This window comes from Mus caroli, chromosome 4 (genome assembly GCF_900094665.2).
Source record: "Mus caroli chromosome 4, CAROLI_EIJ_v1.1, whole genome shotgun sequence".
Lineage (NCBI taxonomy): Eukaryota > Metazoa > Chordata > Mammalia > Rodentia > Muridae > Mus > Mus caroli.
This window is the reverse complement of record NC_034573.1, coordinates 92,508,334-92,533,464: the sequence shown is the minus strand read 5'-3', so window position 1 is coordinate 92,533,464 and position 25,131 is coordinate 92,508,334. Positions and strand designations below refer to the sequence as shown.

At 42.8% G+C, this 25,131-nt stretch overlaps 1 protein-coding gene across 2 annotated transcripts in view; it reads right to left on the bottom strand.

Annotated features, from left to right (window-relative positions):
• The window catches only part of Ror1 (receptor tyrosine kinase like orphan receptor 1), a 346,384-nt gene that overhangs the window by 4,109 nt on the left and 317,144 nt on the right, over positions 1–25,131 (bottom strand). For both annotated transcript variants that reach the window (XM_021160539.2, XM_029476592.1), the window contains exons 7-8: positions 24,776–25,021; positions 10,846–11,057 (exon numbers count right to left, since the gene is read on the bottom strand). In XM_021160539.2, coding sequence (XP_021016198.1) covers positions 10,846–11,057; positions 24,776–25,021 — 458 coding nt within the window. The remainder of the gene's footprint in view (positions 1–10,845; positions 11,058–24,775; positions 25,022–25,131) is intronic.

The following is a 25,131-nucleotide window of genomic DNA, read 5'->3' as shown; positions in this document are numbered from 1 at the left end:
AGGACCATGGCAATGGCCTGGCTGGTCACCCTTCCCCACCCATCTGCACCCAGTCTTTGGAGCTGCCCCTCCACTTCCCCCCCCCCCAAGTTAATTCATTCTCTCCCATCCACCTTTGCAAGACCTCTGTTCTGTTATTTCATAAGTGAAGAAGGGTGAAAGAAGAAATAGGGTATGTTCAGGACAGCCATTCTGAAGTTTTGGCCAGCAAGGCCAGGCAGAGTGGTGGCCAGGGAGACTGAGCAGGTCTCTGAGACTTATTGGGAGTTGGGAATAATGGCCTGTACTCTAGGGTATTGCAAGCAGTTCTTTCTAGTCATACACATACAGGCTACATTTTGACCCAGTTGTATCTTGTCATATCTCATCAGCAGAGGTAAGCTAGGCAGGCATGTAGCTAAGTGTATTTTTTTCTAATTTACCTAAGGAAGGGTTTACTAGAGTCACCCTAAACCAGCTTTGAGTGTTTGCTCTGGGAAGGAGTAGGGTAATCCCTAAGCTGGCCGAGTTCAGCAACACTTTCCTTTGGAACACCTGTGCGGCAGCTAGCCTAGAAAATGGCCAGAAACACCCACTCTAAGCTTGGTTTCAGGGGAGCCATTTACGCAGCGATTTGCATTTTAAAAAATGCTCAAATTACTTGGTACAAATGAATCTTAACTACGGACCCATTTTCAAATTTTACATAAATCCTAAACTAGTTAAAAAATCATAAAACCCCTTAAAAGAAGCCGTCAGTAGACTGCTCGGAGATGGCAGGAAATTAGCTGTATTGTTAAGGAACAGATGGTTTACATTATACAAACCCTTTAGGCTAAACTTGTTTAGGTCTGGCATATTGTAAATTATATTTTAGTAATGAAAGTGAAATGACCTCGGCTTGACCTCAAGTGGGGTTTGTCTGTTTGAACCAATGCAGTGGAAGACTATGAAAGAAAATGAAGTCATAAAGTTTTGGCAGTTCAATTTTGGCTCATTTCAAGTGAAGGGGTTATAAATCTGTTTAGTTTTTGTTTGACAAGTATTTGTCATACAGGGATGTACAAAATGTAAAGAAGTGTAAAATACACACGAGGCACAGTGCCAAAGTAAACTAAGTACAAAGGCACCCTGGAAAGAACAGGGTCCTGGGCTCCTATCTCTCCATCATTCCCTCCATTAGTTAAATGACAAGATGGGCTGCGTTTATTATATGCTGCAAGGCAATTAAGTACCTTAAAACCGAAACAGGCTTTCAGTTTAAATGTTAACATTTTTACTTCTCAAAGTAAACACACATCTGCCTCAGTTCAGCTTTAAAAATTATATAATTTTTTGATGGAGGGGGTGGGGAAAAGTTGATGCAGAAGTTGATACATTGACCAGGGTCTGATAGGGCTTCTTCTCCCAGTCATTTATAGAGAGCCACTGGACTGCGGTGGAAATGAGTTCTTTGCAGACAAGAAAGAGAAGAACATTTAAGTCTGGTACGTGTCTGGTCACGGTCACGGCTAAGACACGGATCCTGAGACCAGGATAATGATGGTGGTGACCTTTTGACTGAAGGATGAGCAGTAAGTACGGGTGCCCCTTTCCTGTCTTTTAATGTGTGATATGGAACTGGTGAGCCATGGACAGAGTTTTAAAGCTATTTTTCATATAGAGATGGGCACAGATGGGTATCAAGAGTCATCTCAGTGACTATATCTTTCTCCCTTGGGGAAGTTTCACTTCAGGTGAGAATCGGATTGAAATGGTGCTTCAGGCAGGGCAGGTGAGATGATAGCTTGCTTTCTCTTCCTCCTTTTGCATAGGTGACTAGATTACCCTAAGAAGTGAGATAACATTCGACGTGGTCCTCTCCATCTATAATACGAAGCTCGCTTTGAGACTTTGCACTTCTCTGCACTGGGCAGAGCTACAGTGTAGTATGGGAGCAGAAGGCAGCCCCAGACAGGAAGGGGGCTCCAAGAGTGGGTACTAATGGACAGCTGAAGTTCATATCCACGTGCTTACCCCGAAGCTTCTCTTTGCAGCCCCTGCCTTCCCTGTCGCCCAAAGCAAAGCCCCTTCTCATGCTTTGATGACCAAGCTAACTGCAATCCCATGGTGCTTGCTTTGTTTTGTTTTGTTTTGTTTTGTTTTGTTTTGTTTTGTTTTGTTTGTTGAGAAACAGATTGTACCTAAACCCAAGCACTTGCAAGGGCAGAGGTTTCCACACCTTGTCATTTGTGCTTGCCCATCTTAAGAGTGATGGAACAGTCTCTGGCCCTACCAAAATGAGAGGTGTAGTTTTGGTAGTGGGATGTAGGAAGAGGGCAATACCCTCTTTGGCAGCAGTCTTCTCTGAGATCTCCCTGCCTTGGAGACAGATTCCTTTCTGACTCTCAGGTACCAACCAGCACATCTCCACTAAGCAGGCATAAGATCTGCCTAGACAGTGCACGTGTTAGAGCAATTCTGACCCAAGCAAGGTGTATAAAAATGATGCTTTGGAAAGTTACTGACCAGTGAATAGCTCCTGGCTCATGTTCTGTGCTATAATATATTGATATGCCTTGTGGTATTAATGAGATTCAAGATTATTGATATAGTTGAGCAATGACTTCAATATAAACCCAGTTACTTAGGATGCATTTATTGACTGGTTATATCTTGCTACAGAACTGGTCTAGTTTACATTATTATAATGAATCCTATGTTAACATAGATACTAATACTCTTGAATAGCCAGAGTGTACATAATGACTTGTGTGTGAGAGGAAACATAGCCCAACATTAATGTCATAATCTCAGCCTATAGAAGTTACATATTGAATTCTAGTCATATGCCAAACATCAAGAGGGTAATAATGGCTGACGAGGCTCCAGGGGCTGAGTTGTTGGCTAGTGGAGTCTCAGTTCAGACTTCAGATATCCTTTCCCAATTACTGCACCATACCTCCTTGTCTTTCTGTCATAAGTGGTTGGTTTTTTTCCCCAAAACTGGATCTAATCCTTATCATAGTACTCTAGGGCTCATCCTATGATTTCCCCATTTCAGGAATGATACAGTAAGACTCTCAGCAATTAGCACAACCCTTACATGATGGAGCCAAAGGTCAAACCCAGGTAAGTCTGATCCCAAAGTTCGAGCACTTTTCTGGAAAAGGGTGGTGGAGATTTTCCTTTGAGGCCTGAAAGGGTCTCCATCTTTAAATCATGGCGACTACTGGCAGGCAAGTGGAATGTTCAAAGCTGAAGAAGGTTCTGGTCTATGAACTCAGCCTTAGACACTGGTGTTCTGTTGATTACTGGGTACGTGAACAGAACCTAGGGATGGCACCTTTGACTGATTGAGCACAAGATCCTGGGGGGACATTTAAATGGAAGGTGCCTTAGCAAGCGTACTCAGCTTACCTTCTTTCCCGCATGCTTTCTTGCTTCTTAGGTAAACAATGTTAGGTTTGTGAAACAATAAACTCCACTGATAAAACAGATATGACTACATCCTCAAAGCTCAGATGCCAGCCTTTGGGAAGACTATGGACAGTTTCAAAGCCTACAGATGAACTAAGAGCCTTCTGGCTAATGCAATCAGATTCTAGCGGGAGGTTGAGCCCAGACTTGGCCACATTAGATCTGTATCTCTCTGAAAGGGGCTGAAGTTAAACATCTTTCTTTTCTCTGCAGTGTAACTGTCTAATCATGTAAGTATTTGGTGGTGACTGGTATTGATTCTGGGGGAGTTTCTTTAGAATGCCTATGGGAAAACTTCTTTTCTACTCAGAAATGCAACAAACAAATATCAGTATCTTCTTTTTTAAGAATAGGGATGTGTGTATGTGTGTATATGCATGAGGGCAGGTACTCCTGTTCAGAAGAGGATGTCTAATCCTCTGGATTGGAGTTGCAGGAAGCTATGAACTACATAACTTAGGTGCAGGGGACTGAACCCCTCTCTACTGCAAGAGCAGTACACACTCCTAACTACCATGCCACTCTGCAGCCTCGGCTTTTGATCTCCAGTCACTAATCTAATTAGTGATCTCTAGTTACGAATTTTGATACCAGGTTGATCACTCTGTGGTCTTATGGGCTCATGGGTGTCAACAAACATGAAAATTAAGACAGTGGATGAAAAGAGGAAGTCTTTGGACCCTAGACACATATAGACCTGGCATGGAGGTTTGGCTTTTCCTGCTGGCTGTGGGACTTTGGGAAAATTCTAATCTCAAGCTTCATTTTTCCCCCACCCAAACTTAGACTCAAATGAGAGTTTCTTCCCAAGGAAATTATACAAAGTCTGTGGAAATACCACAGTCACACACAGTGATGAAGTACATACACCAGTCAGTCCTTTCATGATCCCTGTTGACGGGGCTCATTCCTCTGAAACAGTTTCTGAATGAGGCTCTCCAGCTGAGATGAGGGGGTGGATGCCCTAATGCATTCTGGGAGTGAGGCAGGAATTTATATCACCCAGCTGTCCAAAGAGTTAGGCCTATGTCTTAACTCGGATTCTGTTGCCTCTGTTTCTTCCCAGTTGTGCTGGGGGCTTGCTTCATCTTTTTTGTTTTCTTCTAAACCCAAATTGCCCTATTCAGAGCAGCTGGCTTCAGACAAGTTTGTAGTTATCACTGGAACCAAAAATAATAGGAATTTCTAGCTACTTCTACCTGCAAGGTGCCCGGGCACTCTGCCTCAAAGTGTCAGAAACATTCTTAAGTACTATTCTTATCTTTCCTTCTTCACAGGTGAGAAAATAAAGGTTCGGAGAAGTGCTAAGTAAGTGATTTGTTTAAGATCTCATGCCAGTAGATAATGGAGCCAAGATCTGCAATCCAATCTTTCTACCTCTTAAATCCCAGCTCTTTGAAGACTATCATGCTACCCCCTAGCAATACACTGGGGTTGGTGTGTGTGTGTGTATGTGTGTGTTTGTGTGTGTGTGTGTATTTGTGTGTGTGTGTATGTGTGTGTGTGTTTGTGTGTGTATGTGTGTGTGTGTGTATTTGTGTGTGTGTGTTTGTGTGTGTGTATGTGTGTGTTTGTGTGTGTGTGTGTATTTGTGTGTGTGTGTATGTGTGTGTGTGTTTGTGTGTGTATGTGTATTTGTGTGTATGTGTGTGTATTTGTGTGTGTGTGTATCTAGAACAGCTAGGCACAGACCATGGGAACTCTGGGGTGCCAGATGAACTTTAAAGCTTGAGATTGGTCCTTCCACGTTGGTAAGTTGTTTTGCCCAGGGGCAGCTACAGGTCCACCAGAGAATGGAACGAGACAGAGAAAATAGATGTTTCCCCCAGGGAAGTGAGGAAAGAGAAATGAAAGGAAGGAGACAGGAGAAAAGGCCAGGGGGAAGGATCTAAAGGTGTGGGTAAGACTGCCAGGTGCTTCTGCGACATTCAAGAGGATGGGGACTTACTTGGAGGGGACATTCATTAAGTCACACCTTCAGTGGGACCCAGAAGCTGTCTCAGTAGGATGGTGAGACTAGGTGGGAAGGCATTGGCTGCTCTGGAACTAGAGTTACCAATGGTTATGAGATGCCATGTGGGTGCTAGGAATTGAAGCCAGTTCCTCTGTAAGGGCAGCGTATATTCTTAAGTGCTGACCCATATCTCCCACCCCTGACTGGGAAAGGTATCAAGAACAGTTTGTTGCTAAATAATGTGACACCTGGAAAGGACAGGTGTTCAAAAACAGCAGCCAGACCACAGGAGGGCTTTGAAACCTAGCAAAAGAGATGGGTCCAAATATATAGACACTAAATCTCAGTAAATTCAGCTACTACCTTGGCAGAAGAACAAAGACAGAAGTGTGTCCTGGAAGTTAAAAAAAATGGAGCAGCTGGCAAGAGATGGGGGTTGGGAGGAGTGGGGGGGGAGTGGGTGAACTCATCTGTGGCTTCCAGTTTCAGAAAGCCTGGCAGCTCCTGCTCTCCCATCAGTCAGGAGCTGGAGGAGTTTGACCCTGGAGCTACTTGGACTTGGGCTACAACCTGCCTAGGCCCACCCCCCTCCTGTGCCATTCTTAATCTCCCCAAATCCCAGTCTCTCTGCCTGCCTAGCTAACCTGAGGCAGGAGAGGAGGCTGGAGGTCCTCTGTGCCTGCTGAGGGACTTATTCTGGACTCTTTCTCTCTCTCAGAATGGATGGTCTGTTTTTGAGGATGAGAGGATTTAGGGAAGTGGAGGCAGAGGGAGAGAATCAGAGAGAAGTCACTTTCTAGGTTCCTCCTTTTCTATAGTACTCCACTAAACCAAAGAACCAAAGAAATAAAACAACCGAAACGCCCATAAACTATAACATCCATAAATACAGAAAAACCTTGTTTACTTTGGGCACTGCTTGAAATCACGTTTAAAAATTAATCAGCTTGAAATCTTTTGCTTAGGGAAAAAAAAAAAAGGAAACTGAACAAAGCTGGCCCTTCTCCCAGGCGCTGCACGATGAGAGGGTGGCCCCAGAGAGAATGTCCCATCGCCCCCTGTCTGCCCATGCCTCTGCTAAGCCACCTTTCTGGTAAACTGTGGGCTATCAAGAATCTTTTTTGTTTTGATTTTTGTTTTGTTTTGTTTTTTTTCCAGCATCCCACTCTACCTCTGGGGCCCAGGCCCACCTTGCATTCAGTCTGTCTACTGAGGATGCTTACTGTCTTCAGGGAAGGGTGGTCGGTTTCTAATCTCCAGAAGAAATCTCTCCTTAATCCAAACACTGAGTGGGGAGAGAGATGTCAGCAGTTCCACCAATGAAGAGAGATGAAAAAAAGAGAGTTTCCACCCTGAAAGGCACATTCAGGTGGATAAATAAGAATCCGGGGCGGGGGGGGGGGGTCTCTCTCTCTCTCTTTTTTTTTTTTAATAGGACAAGGAAAAAAATTGAAGAAGGTCAGGGCAGACCAGCATTGACCCTTCAATCCCTTTTCACCTCCGGCTCCAAATGCCCTCTCTGTTTGGCTCTGCCAGTGTGCTTGGTCACATGGCTTTCCCCTTCCTTCTTATGTGTGTCCCTTCCTCTCAGATTTTTAAAGGTACATGCAATATTTATGTGGCAGCGACTTTCACATGAAGTCTTAGAGATCTTTTGCCTTTAGGAATTTTCCCTTTGTGCTTCTTTCAGGAAAGACGCTCGGTAAGAACCAAAACAAACAACTTCAAAACCCAGAGCCAAATCTCCTAGGACAGTAATCAGGAGACAGACAGAATTTATTTTGTTGCTTCTTTCCCCCTCCCCCAACACAGTCAAGTACTTGAGCCAGCCCTACTTCCTGGCTTGGTCCAGAGGAGCTTGTGAGCCATTGGGTGGCTAAATTCCAAATCCTGTATTGGAGACATCCCCACACCGGGAAATTTTGCAAGGAGCACATCAAAAACTAGTCAGACACAATGAAAACAACATCGGCCCCATCGACTCCATGCCAATGTCTTACATTTGTCTCTTTGATCCTGGAGGGCAGAAAAGGGTTATTACTCTGGCCACATTCTACATGTTCCTCCTGGCGCTGGGTTACATCACTTTTAACTCTGGCCTCTTCAAGATTTCGGAGAAGCCAAGGGTGTCTCTGGCTACCCAGCACAGACTGGCCAAGTGTATCCACTGATCCTTCCTTCCCACTTTTATGAACAAATTACTTTGCAAAAACTTTATGAGCTGGTGCGACCAAGTGTTTAGAGTTGGAAAATCTTTTATTCATATTTATACACACAGATTATTGAGCCTTTGATATTGACTGCGATGTTTCATCAGGTTTGTTGGGGGGGGGGTATCTAGGTTTCCATATTTATACAACAGCATACTAGTATCTACTTTATGTAATACCTATGAAGATCAAATGTCATGGAAATTAAAGCTGCTAGTGTTATCAATCAGTCACCTCCATAGACAGCTGAAAGGGACCCCAGCAACAATGTCAGCAATCAAGCTCGGTCCCCTTCCCTTTTAATAAATAAAACAGGTCCCACAAGACCTGTTGTGTGGTGTGATTTTTTTTTTTTTTTTGGATTCACCATCTAGTCCCATCACCTAGTGTACAAGTTTTGGTAATTTGTATCAATCTCTATATACTAACATTCTCTGTTATGCCACAGAGGTCTCTGAATTCTTTATTTGGAAAAACTGTTAATTCAGAGATTCCTGCTTCTTAGAGACTATGAGTTACAAGCCCGGTTCCACTAAGAATGGAATTCAGGTAATGAGCAAGGCTAATCTATAAAATGGATATATTTGTTTTCTGAACAGTGGTCACTTTCCCATGGATTCCAGCACAGTAGTCAGGACTGTGTCCCCAGGACAGTGGCTACTGCATGCTGTGCCATTGTAACCAACTGAATGAGTGACACAGAAATGATAGGAAAGAAATGGCTATTGCATGGGGATCTTCATATAGAGCCCACTATTGCTCTGAGAATATGCATGGATACCAGCCCCTTCTCTTTCCTTCACTCCTGTAGTAGTATTAAGGAAAAACTGAGTATGGCATGACATTAGTTACTATAATGCATGCAAACCAGCTAACCAGAATCCAGGATTTTAAAAGCATCAAACCTTGATTCTCACCACCCAGAGTCTAAGACATGAACTGACTTCCAAGGCATTTACATTTATATTTCCTTTTTAAAATCACTGGTAGACTAGCTGAGACTCCTACCAGCGGAGGATATGGAGACTGAAGTGGCCACCTCCTGTAGTCAGGCAGGATTTCCAGAGAAGGGAGGGGACATCAACCCACCCACAAAAACCTTCAACCTGAAATTTGTCATGCCTACAAGATGTGCAGGAATAAAGATGGTGCAGAGAATTAGGGAACAGCCAAACAATGACTGCCCCAATTTGAGACCCATCCCATGTGGGAGAGTCAACCCTTGACACTATTAATGATACCCTGCTATGCTTGCAGACAGGAGCCTAGAATGACCGTATCCTGAGAGGCTTTATTCAGAAGCAGATAGAAACACAGACATTCACAGCCAAACATAGGCAGAGCTCAGGGAGTCTGTGGAAGAGTTGCAGATAGAATTGAACAAATCGCAGGGGCCAAGGACATCACAAAAAAACCTACAGAATTAACTAACCTGGGACCATGGGAGCTCACAGAGACTGAACCATCAACCAAAGAACATGTAGGGGCTGGACCTAGGTCCTACAAATTCATAGCTTGGTCTTCATGTGGGTTCCCTAACAATTGGAACAGAGGCTGTCTCTGACTCTGTTTCCTGCCATTGGATCCCCTTCCCTTAACAGGACTGCCTGTTTGGGCATCAGCAGGAGAGGATGTACCTAGCCCTGCCTAGCCCAATGGATGTCCCAGAGCGGTACCTAAGAGGGACTTCTTCTCGGAGGAGAAGGAGAGGGAGTAACTGGGGGAGGGATTTGTAAGGGTGGGACTGGGAGGAAAGAAAGGAGAGGAGCTGCCATCGGGACATAAAAGTGACTAAATAAATAAATTAATGAAAATAATGAAAAATATTTTAAATAAAGGGGGAAAAGAACAACAAATAATAAGTGGTAGACATGTACACTTGAGCCGGAGAGATGGCTCAGTGGTTAAGAGCACTGACTCCTTTTCCAGAGGACCCAGTTTCAATTCCCAGCAACCACATGGTGGCTCACAACCAACCACCTATAATGGGATCTGATGCATTCTTCTGGGGTGTGTCTAAAGACGGCTGCAGTGTACTCATATAAATAAAAAAATAAATAAATCTTAAAAAAGAGAAATGAACACTTAACTGGTGAGCAGTGGTTTGGCTGAAGAAACAATGTTTGAAAGTGAAATTTTCACATTTAAAGAACCTGAAAACCCACAAATATGACTTTGTAACTGCAAATGTGTTTTGAAGACTTTTTTTTTAAAAAAGCAAATCCTTACAACATGAAGCAAAAGAAAATAAATAATATGAGATGTGATAGTCTCCATAATTTTACTATACTTAATAAGCAAGAAGATGGGTTAATGTAAGTGTGAAGACATTGGGTTTCCTAAAAGTTTATTATCAAGGTGAAGAGAATAATGTAGTCCCCTAATACAGAGAGGGGACAAATAGTTGTTGCATGCGTGGTCTTCTGGAGTTGGAACAAGATGAAAAGCTAAGCATTTGGAAGCAGCAGGAACTCTGAACTGTTGAAATGCATCTCTGCATTTCAGGTCCTGGGACTGAGATGCGGGCCTTCCTGAGAGGAAGTGCTTTTAGACCACAGGGCAAGATCTAGAAGAGCAGCTGCACTCAGAGCAAAACCAGAGACCCTGGGATGCTCACCAGGACCTTGAGCAGCCTACATGAAGAAAGATGTGTTGGAAAAGCAACAAGAAGGGGCTGGTAATCTAGCAGAGAGGGGGAGGACTCAGGTGGACTATAATAGAACAACTTCAAAGAGGACCAGGAGGAAAACATTTCTATTAAAAGATGCTTTAAGCAAAGGGAAATAGATTTAAATTAGGCATTAAAAAGATTTCTCAAAAAAAAAACCATAGTAAAAAGTACATGACATATAATTTACTGTCTTAATCAGTCAAAATTATATAGTATAGTATAACAAATTTCTATATTCATTCCATGTACCATAAAACAGGCAAGTTTGTAAACAATGTTAGATCTCTCTTTTCTTTCACATTGGCTAAAAGAGCATGGAATTTCTTTCTTTGAATTTGAAAACCAGCTCACACTCTGAGCCCTGTGGGCCTGGCAGAGAGCCCTCCTGGCCAGTTGGCTCCAGTGTAGGGCTGTGGTCTGGCTTGCCCCACACTCCTGAGCTGCCCATGGGAAAGGCAGAGTTGCATGGTTCTCCTCTGTGTTTGCTTTGAACTCTGCCTGTGTCTCTCCTCTGGTTCAAGCAGGAGGGCTGCAGCAGGTCACTCTCCCCTGACGCATGCCACCCATCTTACCTTGGGCTTGTATGCATTGAGCATGGACATCTCTACATTCTGTCCTCTGACGGGTTTTGGCTGCCTCTGGACTGGTGGTGATGAAGACTTCTGGTTATTGCGGCACACACAGATGAAGAAGAAGAGGAAGGCGATAGCCAGGGGAATGGCCACGCTTGGCACCAGAATGTACAAGATTTCCATTTTATTCTTTTCTTTGGAACCTTTGGAATCTGGGGGCAGAAAAAAAAAGAGGCAAGTGTTATATGGGTCAAAACGAAAAAATGTATACTATTACATTGCAAAGTTTAAACGATTTATTCTATACATTCACAGTGAGAGAAAAAGAATCTAATGCGTATTATGATTTGTTTCTATCAAACCCTCAATGTAGTTTACTGAAGTTTAAAAGTTTAAAGTTCAAATGTTTGAAAATCGCAGATGGACATTGTGAAGGTTCTGGATGTGTGACGGGACCTCTGATGTTCCCCTTCTCCCGCAGCCGACCTGCATTTCTCTCACACCTTAGAAGTTAAATGACATGTGAACTTACTGGGTGTATGTGTATATATTGTGTACATGAAGCCTTAACACAGACCACAAGGCTCTTCTCCATTGGCTGTTGGCCCAGATCAAATACCACAGAGTGGTGCTCTTGAGTTTCAAGGTGCCCCTGCCTTGGGAACTAGGGAAATGCAGGGCCAGCCATGAATCTTCAGGACCAGTATGACTGCAGAATCCTGGTTCCCACTTTGGAAGGTACTGCCTTGAGAATGTGAGGGCCTGTAGGCAGGCTGGGTTGGTTCAGTGTCTGGCAAGCAGCGCAACTGAAGCTAATCATTTGGCAATGTGGGTCTCACTCTCTCTCATCTAGAAGGGAAGTGAGTGTTCTGGAGGGTGTCTACAAGTCCCTCCAACACAGAAGTGCTGTATAACTTGATACTTTTTGAAACCCCAGAATTTGTCTTGAATGGTTTCATATGAACCCAGTAACTGCAAGTGCTAACACTTTGAAGTATATTTTTGAAATCTTATACATCCATTTTACTATTGCTTGGCAAAGAATTTAAAATATATAGAAGGATATGAGGTATGCCTTTCTTTTTATTCATTTGAACCTGACCAGTAAAGCCAAAAGCTTTGGGCATATATCATCATTAATGAACTATTTGTCTAGTAAAATAAACACATGGATTATGGGATGGTAATTAGAGAGGTTACAATAATGACATACCCTGACCACCAAGACCAGCTGTCTTTCTTTAGCAAAACCCAAAGTGTGAACATTTTGACTGACACAACCTTTAGAGACACTTATTTACTCTGTAGAAGGATCAACATGCTCCCATTCAGCTATCCTCCCACTCCCTCAACAAGTGTGAGCCACTGTGTGCCAAGAGCTGGTCTTGAAACGGAGAGTGCAGAATGAATTACTACACGCCCGATGCATTTAAGAATCTCACAGTCTTATAAGGAAATAGAGACAGTGTTATTAAAATATGTTGTTGTAAATGCAGATGCAGACGTATAAACAAAATGACAACAGGATCCCAAGGAGGTCCCTTTAAACCAAGGGCTCTAGGCACTCGTAAGTGGAAATAGTCTTTATTTTTTCATTTTCTTTGAGACCTCTTTGGCGAGATACCACAATACTGAGCCTTCTTCTCAATACATTAGCATGTAACCTCAGGAAGGAGACACCCCCCACCCCCCCCAAACTCGATTTTGAGAACATTCACTTTGTGTTAATGCCAGAAGTCTTGGGGAAGGATGTATACCTGGCACAAAAAATAGCATTTTTACTCTACTTATTTTTCCACCAGCATAAGTCATGCTTCCTATCACCATTATCATAAACTGGGGACTTTTCAAAGTGAACTCATTTTATAATGACAACCAGCTCCATGGGAAAAGAAACACACATACCCCTATTTTTATGGTGAAGAAGAGCTAAGCTACTCGCTAGCCTGAGAATACACAGCTGGCAGGTCAGAGGCTGGGGGCCTCCCAATAGCATTTGTTCCATGCTGTCAGATCTAGCATGACCCTGGGCTATCAATGGTTGAGTGCTTGATTATGCGCACCTATGTTCTTATGGTGGGAGCCCATGAGGGGAACCTGCAACGTAGGGAGTGTGGCATCAAAGTTCTAAGCTCCTCACTGTTCACTGTCATGTGTAAATAGTAAACCCGGGAACTGCTGGGGCTCACACTAACTCTGTAGTTTTCTCTAATGGTGATTGTGCTTGTATGTCTGGGGATAGGTGAATGGAGGAATACACATCACAGGGTCTAATGTGAGCCTATGCACACACACACCGTGCACACACAGGTTAGAGGCAATGTGGCAGAGTAAAGGAAGCATTTATTTTAAAGTCAGATACTTCTGAATACTGTCCTTGTCATCATCGAGGTCAAGTTGGGCCAGCTTAACCATGCTATGTATACGCCATGATATGTAAACAAAAAACAAAAAACAAAAAACAAAAACCCCAAAAAAACAAAACCCTACAGATTTTATAGGTTGCTGTAAGGATAGTCATATGGAAAGTAGCTGTTCAAATGCCTGTTGCAACTCAAGTGTTTTCCCTTAGAGACAAGGGAATTGTGGGATAAACATTTGGAGCTGGAAAGTCCAAATAACCTTAAGCAGGAATCACCCTCTCTGATCTTCACCTCTTCCTGTATTAAACAGGTATAATAATAGCTAGTCTTCCAATCTTATTTGGTTCATGTGAGACTCAAATGGGATCAGGTTCACGAAAGAACCCTGGATAATTGAAAAGTGCTATTCCGTTGTTGGGTGCTCTATTATTAACATTATAGAATTTCTCTGTGTGAGCGGGTGATCCCTGCTGTTATTCTTGGATTTTCTGTGAAATCATTATGAGCGTAACGATTACAAAAGGAACGAGGCTAATTTACTACTAATGTAATGCTAGTTATTTCTTCAGCCCAGAGTTTTAGCAACAAGAGAAAGTAGAGTCTCACCTGTCTGCCAACAAAGGAATCTATTCTACCTTCATTCTCTATCAGATTAGGCACGGAAGGACAGCAGGAAGGCCTTTTATTGTAAATGGGCGGGCTGGGAAAAATGCTCCCGTGGGTCTGCTGGAGAATAAACTTCAAGAGGCTAAATCCTTTTAACACATCCAGACTTGGCTCCTCTGCTTACACAGAGGATTCATGGAGCACAGGAGGCAGAGTCTGCTTGCCAAGTGCAGCAGTCCCAAGGGACAATAGGTGGTCATGTTGGGAGAGATGGAAGACAGGCTCAGAGTACCCCAAGACTTCAAAGTCATTCCTCCCTGATTGCCACTGTATGCTTTTGGCTAGAAGGGAATCCAGTCTCTGCAGCAGCAGCAGCAGCAGCAGCAGCAGCAGCAACAACAACAACAACATCAAGCCTTAAAAAAAAGATGTCCCATAGAACAGCAATCAGCCTTTGTGAAAAAATTATAATACTAACTACTATCTGAGAATTACATTTAAAAAATTCTTGTATAGTGTGGTGTGTGTGTGTGTGTGTGTGTCTGTATTTGTGCCACAGTGTGCCTCTAGAGTCAAGAGAATGGAAGAAATTGGTCCTTTCCTTAAACCATGTGAGTCCTGGGAATCAAACTCAGGTCTTCAGGCTTGATGCTACCAAGTTCCTTTACCCTCTGATCATTTTTCCTGGCCCTTACAATTTAAACAGTTCCATTCCTCATTTTAACCTGACACTTCAGTGTGACTTTAATTTACATGTTGAGACCTTGAAGCTGAAAAAGGATAAATGATGTATAGAAGCTAGACCGTAAGAGTCCTCTGGCATCAACACAGCCATGCTTCCTAAATTAAAACACAGCTACCCACAGTATCAGATGGGGATAATGGCCATCATTTGAATGCCAAGATTCCCCATCAATGAGGATTCCTATCAATGAGGTTCATACTAGGCACAGACATATACAACACACTGGAACAAAGGCCATTGTTCTTATTATTCACTTGAAAGGGTATCAGAGCCCTCAAATGCACTGCAGAGAAACTGTCTAGAAATTAGAACAGTGAAGATTTTTAAAACTTTAGGATAACTTTAAAAATTACACATACTTTTTACACCATATTGAGTACTTGGGATCTTTGGAACCAGCAATGTAGTCAAGATCATGTGGTTAATTTTCTTTAAAAAAAACCAAACCAAACCAAACCAAACAAAACAAACAACAGGTTGGTATCACACACCTGGCATTCCTATTTTATTTTTATAATGCTATTCAATATTTTGATTAGTAACTAAATATAATGGAGAAAATACCCCCCTTCCCCCCTTTTTTTAACCCAGGTGCTTAAAGCAAAGTAAACATGATTTCTTATTTAAGAGGGACTTTTATAAAGTAAAATTATCATTTGAAATGTAACCCTTGAGTTAAAATAAAATGCACTGATTTTAAACAGCAAAAGTGGGAAGAAATTATATAGAACCTTAGAATTCAAAGGAAATGAAATGAGTCTTAACGAGTCATCTGAAAAAGTTGTACAAACCATAGAAAATAAGGATCTCTACCATGCATCTGAAAACTACGGAATAAGTGGGTATGTAACATGCAGATGACTGCATTGGTGATATTTTAATGTAGGCCTAGGAGCCAAGGGAGAAGGAACCATAATTAGGTCTTCAGTTGGCAGGCATGCCTAGCATTTAAGTCCCTGACTTGAGGCTAGAAACACCCAGACCATACTGTTTATTCTCAGATGAGTCCTGTGTTCAAAAGTGGAACAGCTCCTCTCAAGGACAACAGTGACTCCTGTGCAGTCAGGGTCTTAGTTATACTGAGGGAATGCAGCCCATTTGTGAGCAGTTGGGGAAAATCTTAGTAACTGGAATCTGTACACGTTTCCTAAAGCTAAACTCGGGGCTCCATTCTCTTCTTCTGTAAAAAGGAAAAACAAACCTACAAATAAGACCCAAAACAACGGGGCAATCTCTCTTAATAAGGAAAAGATTTCCAAATTTAAAAACACACATATTGAAACTGATCGTGTTTAAGCATATAGCTTAATGAAGATAAATGTGTTATCAGGCAAATTGCGTGGAGAATGGTTTTATTTTGCAAAATTGAAACTTGTACCCATCCCTGTTCCTCTCCCCAACTGTACCTTGGCAATCACTTTCCTACTTTCCATTTTGACAAATTCGACTATTTTCCATTTTCATGTAGATGGGATTATACAGCACTTATTTTGTGGCTATCTTATCTTTCAATAATGTCCTCTTAGTTTATCATGTTGTACCATATAGAATTTCCTTCTCTTTAAAACCAAACAATATTCTATAGCATGCATGTACCGTACTCTTAGGGTTTCAATTGCTATCATAAAACACTAGGGCCATAGCAACTTGGGGAGGAAAGGGCTTATTTCATCTTACAGCCTATAGAGTGTCATCTTGGGAAGTCAGGCAGGAGCTGATACAGAGTCCATGGGAGAACACTGCTTACCTGCTTGCTCATGATTTGCTTAGCCTGCTTTCTTATAGCACCTAGGCCCACTAGCCTATGGATGGCATCACCCACAGTGAGCTGAGCCCTCCTATATCAGTCATCAACTGTCAATCAAGAAAATACTCTATAGGCCAATCTGGTGGTGATGTTTTCTCAATTGAGTTTTTCCCCTTCCAAATGACTCTAACTTGGGTCAAGTTGACATAAAACTAGCCAAACACCATCCATTCATGAGTATTTGGGCTGTTGTGATGCACATGAGTGTTTAAATAACTCCTTGAAATCCTGCCTTCAATCCTTTTGAATAAATACCTAAGAGTCAGACTGGTAGATTATATGTGAGGGCTGGTTTTACTTTTCAAAGAGACCTCTGCATTTTTTCTACACAGCAGCTGTTCGTTTTGCATTTCCACAGAAACTGTCCAGAAATTCTAGTTCTTCTGTTTTTCCACTCATTCTTGAAATTGATTTGAGGGGAAGTGGGGAATAGTGACCATCTTAATAGGACAATGAGCATCTTGCCATGTTTGTTAGCCATTGGTAGGTCTTTGGAGAAAGGTACGTTTGAGTCCTTTGCTCACAGTCTTCCTGGGCTTTGAGTGGAAACATCGACTAGGTTTTAAAAGTTAAATCCATTTCACTTTTGATAGGTCTATCAGAGAGTAATAAACCCAGTGAATTCAAACTCCAGCAACCTTGGCTGATACATTCCATCCTTGTGGATGATAAGGAGGGTGGGGATAGCAGCCCTGGATGGGTTTGTAACTTGCCATATGCTTTTGACTAATACTGTTAAATGGCAAATCAGGATGAAATTGTAGAGGGCTACTACACTTTAAAGGAACTGCCTGTTCACTTTATCAGTTTCCTTCTCCCTCTTGAAGGGGGCTGAGCCTAGGGACTAAAATCCATGCACTCAAATCATCGGTTGAAATTTATATATAAATTCTAGAATTTGTATTTTGGCTGAAGGAAAGACCTTGCTCATACAATTTATGAGTTACAAAGTCCAAACAGTGAAATAACTCATTCCCTTCCCCTTAAAGAATGTTAATACATCTCACTGGCAAGTTCACGGTTCAGGTGGAGCACACACAGCATGATGAAATTGCCCTAAGAACATCACATATGGCCTTCCAGTCAGCTTCGACTGTCAACACTCAGACAACATCATGGACCACTCCTGCTTACCCTGGCTACAAAACACTATATGATGTCTTCTACTCTAAAGAGGTGTGTCCTATTTTGAGAGAATGAGAGACACGCAGAGGCAGAATATGGGTAAGGAAAAGGACGAGCTATGTGTCTTTTAGGATGGGACATTTCAAATCTGTAGTGCTGAGGTGCGGCTAGGGACTGTGCATGCTTGGCAAGTACTCCGACTCTGCACAGGACCCTCCGCTCACCAGTTTGGTTTCTGTGCTGCAGAGGAGTGCTAGGAACCACCCCATTTCAGAATAGAGCAAGCACTCCATCAATGGAGGTACCTGGCAGTGTTTACACAGAAGCTGGGGAATCTCATGGTCTTCTCAAGGTTCTCTGATTTTTATAAATTTGAGTCAACAGAGCTTATCCAGGGCTCCACAAAACTTCTGACTCCTACAAAGCAATGCCAAGTCGATGAATCCCTAGGGTCCCTCCCACTGCCAGATCCACTTTTTCTTTTTCTGTCCAGTCCCATGCTGAAGATGACTTCGGTGGGCACTATCAATGGGGACCAATGATCTCTGGTTTCCACAGTGGGAGAGAACAGCAGTAGATGGATGCAGAGAAAACACATGGGAAGCAAGTTTCTTCCCTGACTCTACCCAAACTTCCCTTGGTCTATCTGTGCTATTTCTTTCCTGTGGAAAGCATGAATGACGGTTACCAACTCAATAGTAACCATCACTGTGGAATATCAGAATTCTGTCATCAAAAAGACTCAATGAGAGCCTGGAGAGATGGCTCAGTTGTTAGGAACATGGGCTACTCTTCTAGAAGACCTGGGTTCAATTCTCAGCACCCACATGGCAGCTCCTAACCATCTGCAATTCCAGTTCCAGGGAACCTGACACCCTCACACAGACATAAATGCAGGCAAACCTCCAATGCACAAAAAGTAAAAATAAAATAAAATAATAAAATAAAAGAGGCAATGAACATTTCCTATTGGCATGGGTCCAAAGGGTGATGTTTTCCACCATTTATTTCAAGAGCAGCTATACAATAAGTCAACAACTAGGCATATTTAGGCATAGTGAAAAATCAACAGGGCCTAGAGAGATAGCTCAGTGGTTAAGAACATGGACTACTGCAGAGGACCTTAGTTCAGTTCTTAACACTGATATGGGTTGGCTCACAACCATCTGTAGCTTTACCTTCAGGGAATCCGGTTCCCTCTCCTAGACTCTGTGGGCACATGCACTCATAGATTTACATATGCAGATCCGCCTACGTGCCCAGATTTACTAATTAAAAAATAAAGCTAGCATTCATTTTGTAGCACATATAATAATACTGGGGTGATACGGAGAAGACTAGCATGCAAATCTGTGAAGCCTTAAATATTTAAAACCACCACCACCGCCTAACAGCAGCAACAGCAGCAACAACAACAACAACAATAACCTAACCTTAAACTAAGCCACCATCATCACCACCAACACCAAAACTCACCTTATTTTATGGCTGAAAATATAACATAGTTGAGCAGGATATTTTGGGCAACCAATATTTGTTTCTTTGTTGAAAATACAGACAGACTAGAAACTAAAGTACATTTTAGCAATCTATAGCACTGAAATAGCTCTTCTAGAATACCATAGACTACAGATTTGTGTCCATCCCTTGCCACCCTCCAGCTCGCTGTAATGTTCAATTTTGGTTTAAAGAAATGGCTGAGTGACAAATTGCCTTGCAACAGGTCTTCTATGAAACACAGGAGAAGGCTGCTGACAGAGTGAGTTAAAAACTGCAGCGTTCGCAATCTGGAAAACATCTGCCCTGCCTAGAGTGGTAAAGTACCCCACTGTCACAAATGGCCTGTGACAAAGCAGAACCCAAGGGGGAGGGTGTGTTGTGAGGTTGATGGGACAAGTCAAGGCTATTCAAGCACAGAACCCAACAAAGTGCCCTTTGGCAAATTGTTGCAAGCCAAGGTGCCAAAAGGAAAGACAAAAGCAATGGGCCAGGTACAACCACTTCAAAGGCAGCCACTTGGCTTACTACTTTTCTCACAGTGGACACTGGGGAAAGCTAAACTGCTGCTTAGGAGCCTAGCTTAGTAGAGGCAAAACCTTTACATAAGGAGAAACATAACATGGAGCAGGTTTGATGCACTCAAAGAGAGGGTAGGAGTTTGAACATGTAAACACTAACACAAGCAGGTTCTGCCTCCCATACACCTCTCCCCCAAACAGCAAGCCTCTACCCACCTCAGACGACAGAAGGCTCACCGAGTGGAGAATGAAGAAAGAAGCCAGGGAACAAATAGCTACAGGGAAGGCTAGAACTTTCTGAAGGCACTCCAAGAGTAGCTCCTACTACTTAGGGCACTCCAAGAGTAGCCACTACTTCAGAGTTGAGCAGAAAAGCTGCAACAAGGGATGCCCTGACTCAGTGAAGCAGGACTCAGAGACGCTACACCTAGGTGAGGGTTGGAAAGAACACTGACACAATGTTTCCTTTTCAGGTTCAGTTTATTTTCTGATTAGTTTCTACCTCACGGGAGGTGGCCAGGTTATTGAGGTAAGACATAAGCAGTGAGGCTCTGCAGGTAGGATCTGCAGAACAAGGTCAGCTCTGACAACAGGACTTGAAATGGGACACAGTGGGGAAAGAGCCAAGGTCAGTGTCATTTTACTTTGTAACTATCGGCTCCTTCTCACATCCTTGGAGATGTGAGTAAAGAAATCAATGTATATATCCCAAAGGCACAGGGATAAGAATGATGCAAGGGCAAAGAAAAATGGTCAGAGAATGACCATTCCTCCAAAAGGAGCTAGAGTTTGCTCTTGAAACTCGTTTGGCATGATGGACAGAGGACAGGAGGGGTCCAGTGACCTGTTTTGCCTTAGAAAAACAAATATCTCCTTAGCCTTCCCATCATTAAACTGACGATGATCCCTTATCTTGTAGTTACTGAGAGAATGAAATTAACCAATACAACATATCTTATTGAGTACCAATTGAGTCTGAAGCCAGATACTGGTTTAAGAATCAATCTAGCAAGGTATTCATAGGTAGCAGTCATCATGATAATACCAAGAGCAAATCACTAGCTCACAAAGCTTAAAGATGGCAGACATAGTAACATCACTCAGCTAAGGGGATAACGCGACTCTACCCTTCCAATTTGATTCTCTTACTAGATCGCATGTTTCCTTAGGGCATGGTCTATCTAACTCATTCACGGTCGACAGCACAGAAGCTCAACGCAGACCAGTGTCAGTGAGTGACAGGCTTCCTAATGTCAGTAGTGCCTGGGACATGAAGGACAAACGGGGAGAATGAGAGGTGAGGTCTTGCTCAAACTATAGTTCATCCTTACAAAAGACAGAGCTTCCTTTAGAGATTTTCTATGTATTCTAACGCCAAGAAAATGCATCCAATCTCACGCAAGCAAATCCCTGAATTCTAAATAGTCGTGTCAGGCTGAACTTAATTTTATATTCTAGTCTAGAGTGAAAATGTACAGGTAAATCAATCCTCAACAAACTTCGAGTGTTGGTATTTTAGAAAGTGCCACAAATGCCTGTATATCCTGCTTAAAGATACTGCTATTTCTTTTAGTTGAAACTAAAACAAAATTTTCAGTTGTAAAATGAGAAATCCCATGACAATTCTGAAATTTCCTTAATGTTGACCAAACTAGAGAATTCAAGAACATTCCCTTGAAATTCTATCCTACTTGAGACAGAGAAGGAAAATGACTCATTTCCAATTTGTCCCACACCATAGAGCTCATTGCAAGATAAAGAATTATTGCAATTTTTCTTACACTTTTATGTGTGTGTGTTTGTGTGTGTGTACATGTGTGTATGCGCATGCACATACCATGGCATGTATGTGGAGGTCAGAGCACAACTTGCAGGAGTCCCTCCACCATATGAGTCCCAGGAATGGAACCTGGTAGCAAGAAACTTTACCCTCTGAAATACCTTGTCAGTCTAAGAGTTCCTCTTGAGCTCTCTGTCTATCTATCTATCTATCTATCTATCTATCTATCTATCTATCTATCTATCTATCTATCTATCTATCCGTCTTCATCATCATCATTATCATCAACTATCTCCACATATGCTCACATACATGAATATATACATACATATAGTCACAGAACTTAGAAGCCTGACTGTAGTTGAGACGTGGCTCTACTTTTTAGCTATGTGACCTTGGATAAAGTACTTAACATCTTGGAATCTCAGTGTGTGTGTGTGTGTGTGTGTGTGTGCGCACACACACATTTTTAAAAAAAATTGTCCTTACCCAGAGACTGTAGAATTACTTATTCCTGAGGTAATGCATACAAACTCTTCTTATGTTTTTTGGCCAATTCTAAGGACAATTCTAAGGCTAATGTATTACCACTTAATACTGTCATTCTATAGTCTACAATTATATAGTATAGAAAAAGGTTCTTTACTCTGGCACTAGCATTATTAACATCATTCTTTATGTGGCTATCCTGGGTATCTAATGGTACCTAATATCATACCCTGTTATCTACCTAATATATGCCAGTATTATCCTCTACTCCCATGACCATAGTGATAACCAAAATACCTGCAGACATTGCCAAGTGTTCTCTGGGTGGCAAAATTGCCCCTGGTTAAGAAATACTGGTGTAGAACAAAGAGCAATGGCCCTAGAGGAGGGAGACTTGGCTTCTGTTAATTGGTAAACTTGGGTGGGTCCTATCACTACTCTGAGCCTTGGTTTCTCAAAGACTAAATTAGGATTGGAGTGTTGAGGGTAGCCAATCAGCTGTGTTTGACTAACATATCTGAGGCCCTAGGCTCAAAGCTGAGTATCAAGAAAGGAAAGGAGACAAATGAGAGTGGGAGGGAATACTGTTGGAGAATTCTCACTTATCTTTTATGGCTTTTTCTTGCAAGGATGCAAGAAAAACATTTGGGGTGATCTCTAGCTGTTACAAAGGTAGGGGTCCCTTGTAATCACTCTGTAGGGAAGGTCTGCTCCAGGGTTTATGAGAAGCCTTGATATTTGCTGGCTTTCTTCTGACTTCCACACTAGGGAGCCACTGCGTCTTAGCAGCATACTGGTCACATGACAAAGATTCTCTGTTCCTTTAATGGGTGCATATGTGGCTTAGATGGAAGAGTTCAAGAGGTACCACGTTCTTTCAAAATAGAAAAAAAAAATCTTTAAAAAAAATCCTAAGTGGCAGAAACTGTTTCACCTCTGGGCTGCTCTTAGACCTGAATTAACTAGTCTCACAAATTATGAGTAGGCTGTCTGCAAACTGATATCAATAAAGAAATACACTATGTTCTTCTAGCACCACTGACTAATACCATGAGCTGGTGAGTTATCACAGCAGTCTTCTTCCTCAGCAAAGTCTAGAACCTGCATGATAGAGTCCAGAGATTGAGCCTACTTGTGGTTCTTGCATATTTTTTAAAATTGTATCTGTCATAAGACTTCTAAGGCTTAAGACTTCTAAGTGCCAGAGGAGTGTAGCAGAAGAATACAACCTTGAGTTTCGTCAGAGCTGCAAGCCAGAGATGAGGGTTTCAGGTCGAGCCCTATCAGTGTCTGGCTGTATGTTATAGACAAGTCCTTTCACCTTTCTGAACCCCAGCAGCATGTACCCAAACCTCTTTCTCCATATCAGGGGTATGAGTTTTAAATGAAGAAGTCCTTAAGCACCAAGCATTCTGAAGGCAAATAGTAGGTGTTCTACAGAGAGAAGCGATCTGAGATATCCTAATTGCATGTGAGTCCTTGGGTAAGATTATTAACAAATCTTCCAGTTTGGAAGCAAGGGACTTTCTGAACAGCATGAGCCAGAAACTAAAATCCAGACATCAGTTAGAAAGAGTCAGGGTGGGTTGTGCATGCTTGGAAACTCCCAGCCAGCACTCAGATGAGTTAGGAGAGTTCGTGAGTTCGAAGCCAGCCTGAACTACCTAACAAGACCCTGTCTCAAAAACAGAAAGTAATTCATCGAAAGGGTAAGGCATTAGTTATCCAGATGGAACAAATAATGTATTTCCCATTAGTAGTATTTGGTTCAGGTCCCACCAAAGTTCTTTTTCTGCGACTTTCTTCCTCTATGCAAGAATCTAACTAAACTCTGGGGTCACCTTGAGTTTTCTCTTGTCTTTCACATCTGACCAAACAGTGACCCTATTATCACCAGTTTTCAGATACTCCCTTAACCTGCCCACAGGCCACTGCCTTTTCCACCTTGCTTCCTGTAAAAGTTGTCTGTTTCAGCACATTGAGCTGTCAGCCTTCTGCTCAGAACACTTCAATGCTTGCCCTGCACCGAGTACCGGCTACCATCCCACGAAGCCTCCTTCTCACCAGCCCTCTGGACCATTTCCTTTGGGACTTCATCTATTCCTCCTTGCTCTGGGACCCACTCCTCATTCTTTCGGGGTGTGCTAGGCATCTCTTAGGGCCCTGCCTGTCCTCACTCCCTGATAAGCGTGCAGTGGATTTACATTCTCTGAGGGATGCCTTGAAGTATCATCCCTTTGGACACCCAGCTCCTTAGGACTATGCCATCTGTTTCCTGTGACTGCCCATTCTGTTTGGTCCCACTATGTAGTTATGGCTCTGGCTTTCTCAGTAGTGACATCCCAGTTTACCCCATTGTTCTGGGAAACCCAGTCCACCTGCACATGGACTATAGTTGAATCAGCTCCAAAATAGCTGCAAGCTCTAGGGTTTTCTCACCAACATTTCCATCCTCTCTCATACTTCATAACCATCCAGTAGACATGAACAAACTGACAGCAACTCCATTTTCCTCCCAGACATCCATACTTTTCTGCATCGTTAGTAGCCGAGACAAAGATCACAATTTAGTAGATTGGCCTCGGTCACTGAGCAACGACTGCAAATTCATTTTGCTTCCTGGGTGATTCCAGTGAGACAGAACAGTTTGCTCATTGCTTCTAATAGACCTGTGTGCCAAGACAATTTCTGTGTCTATGGACTTCCTGGGGAAAAGGCTCTTTTCTACAGGAATGACTGATTGGCTGTCTAGCCCTGTGCCTCTGGAGAGCCAGCAACACACACCACAGAGCACCGCTGTGCAGTGACTACAGGTGCTCCTTGAGGGAGGCATTGGTGCCTGTCAGGAACTGTTAGACAGCTAGGCTTATGTATGATGGAGATGGTTTCTGCTCGAGAGACCATGATCAATAGAATCCACCATCCTAGGCCTTCTGCGTGGGGACCTCGATATTTGAAAGGTGACTGAATACATTAGAGCCAATAACTTCTATTTACCACATGCTGGGATGTCACACAGGTCAGACTTAAAGTTTTCATCCAAGGTAAAGCACCAGGGAGCTTCCTTCTGGTTGCCAGGGTTGCGGCAGTAGGAGTGGCCTCCGTTGAGCTCCGGAAAGCGCAGAGCAGTGAAGCTGTGTGTGTGTGGGTACTGAGAATTCCATGGCTGGCACTGGCGTCCAGACTTGGTCACGCTGACAGTTCCCCGGTAGTCTACACCCGTGCTATTGTAGCATTTGTGATCTGAAAAACATAAAAGAAGTCCAGAGTGCTAGTAAGAAACAGAAGGGACAGACTTGTCCTTCCTAGCAACAGTTTGGGTGTGGGGAGGGGCGGGGGTGGGGCAGGGGCGG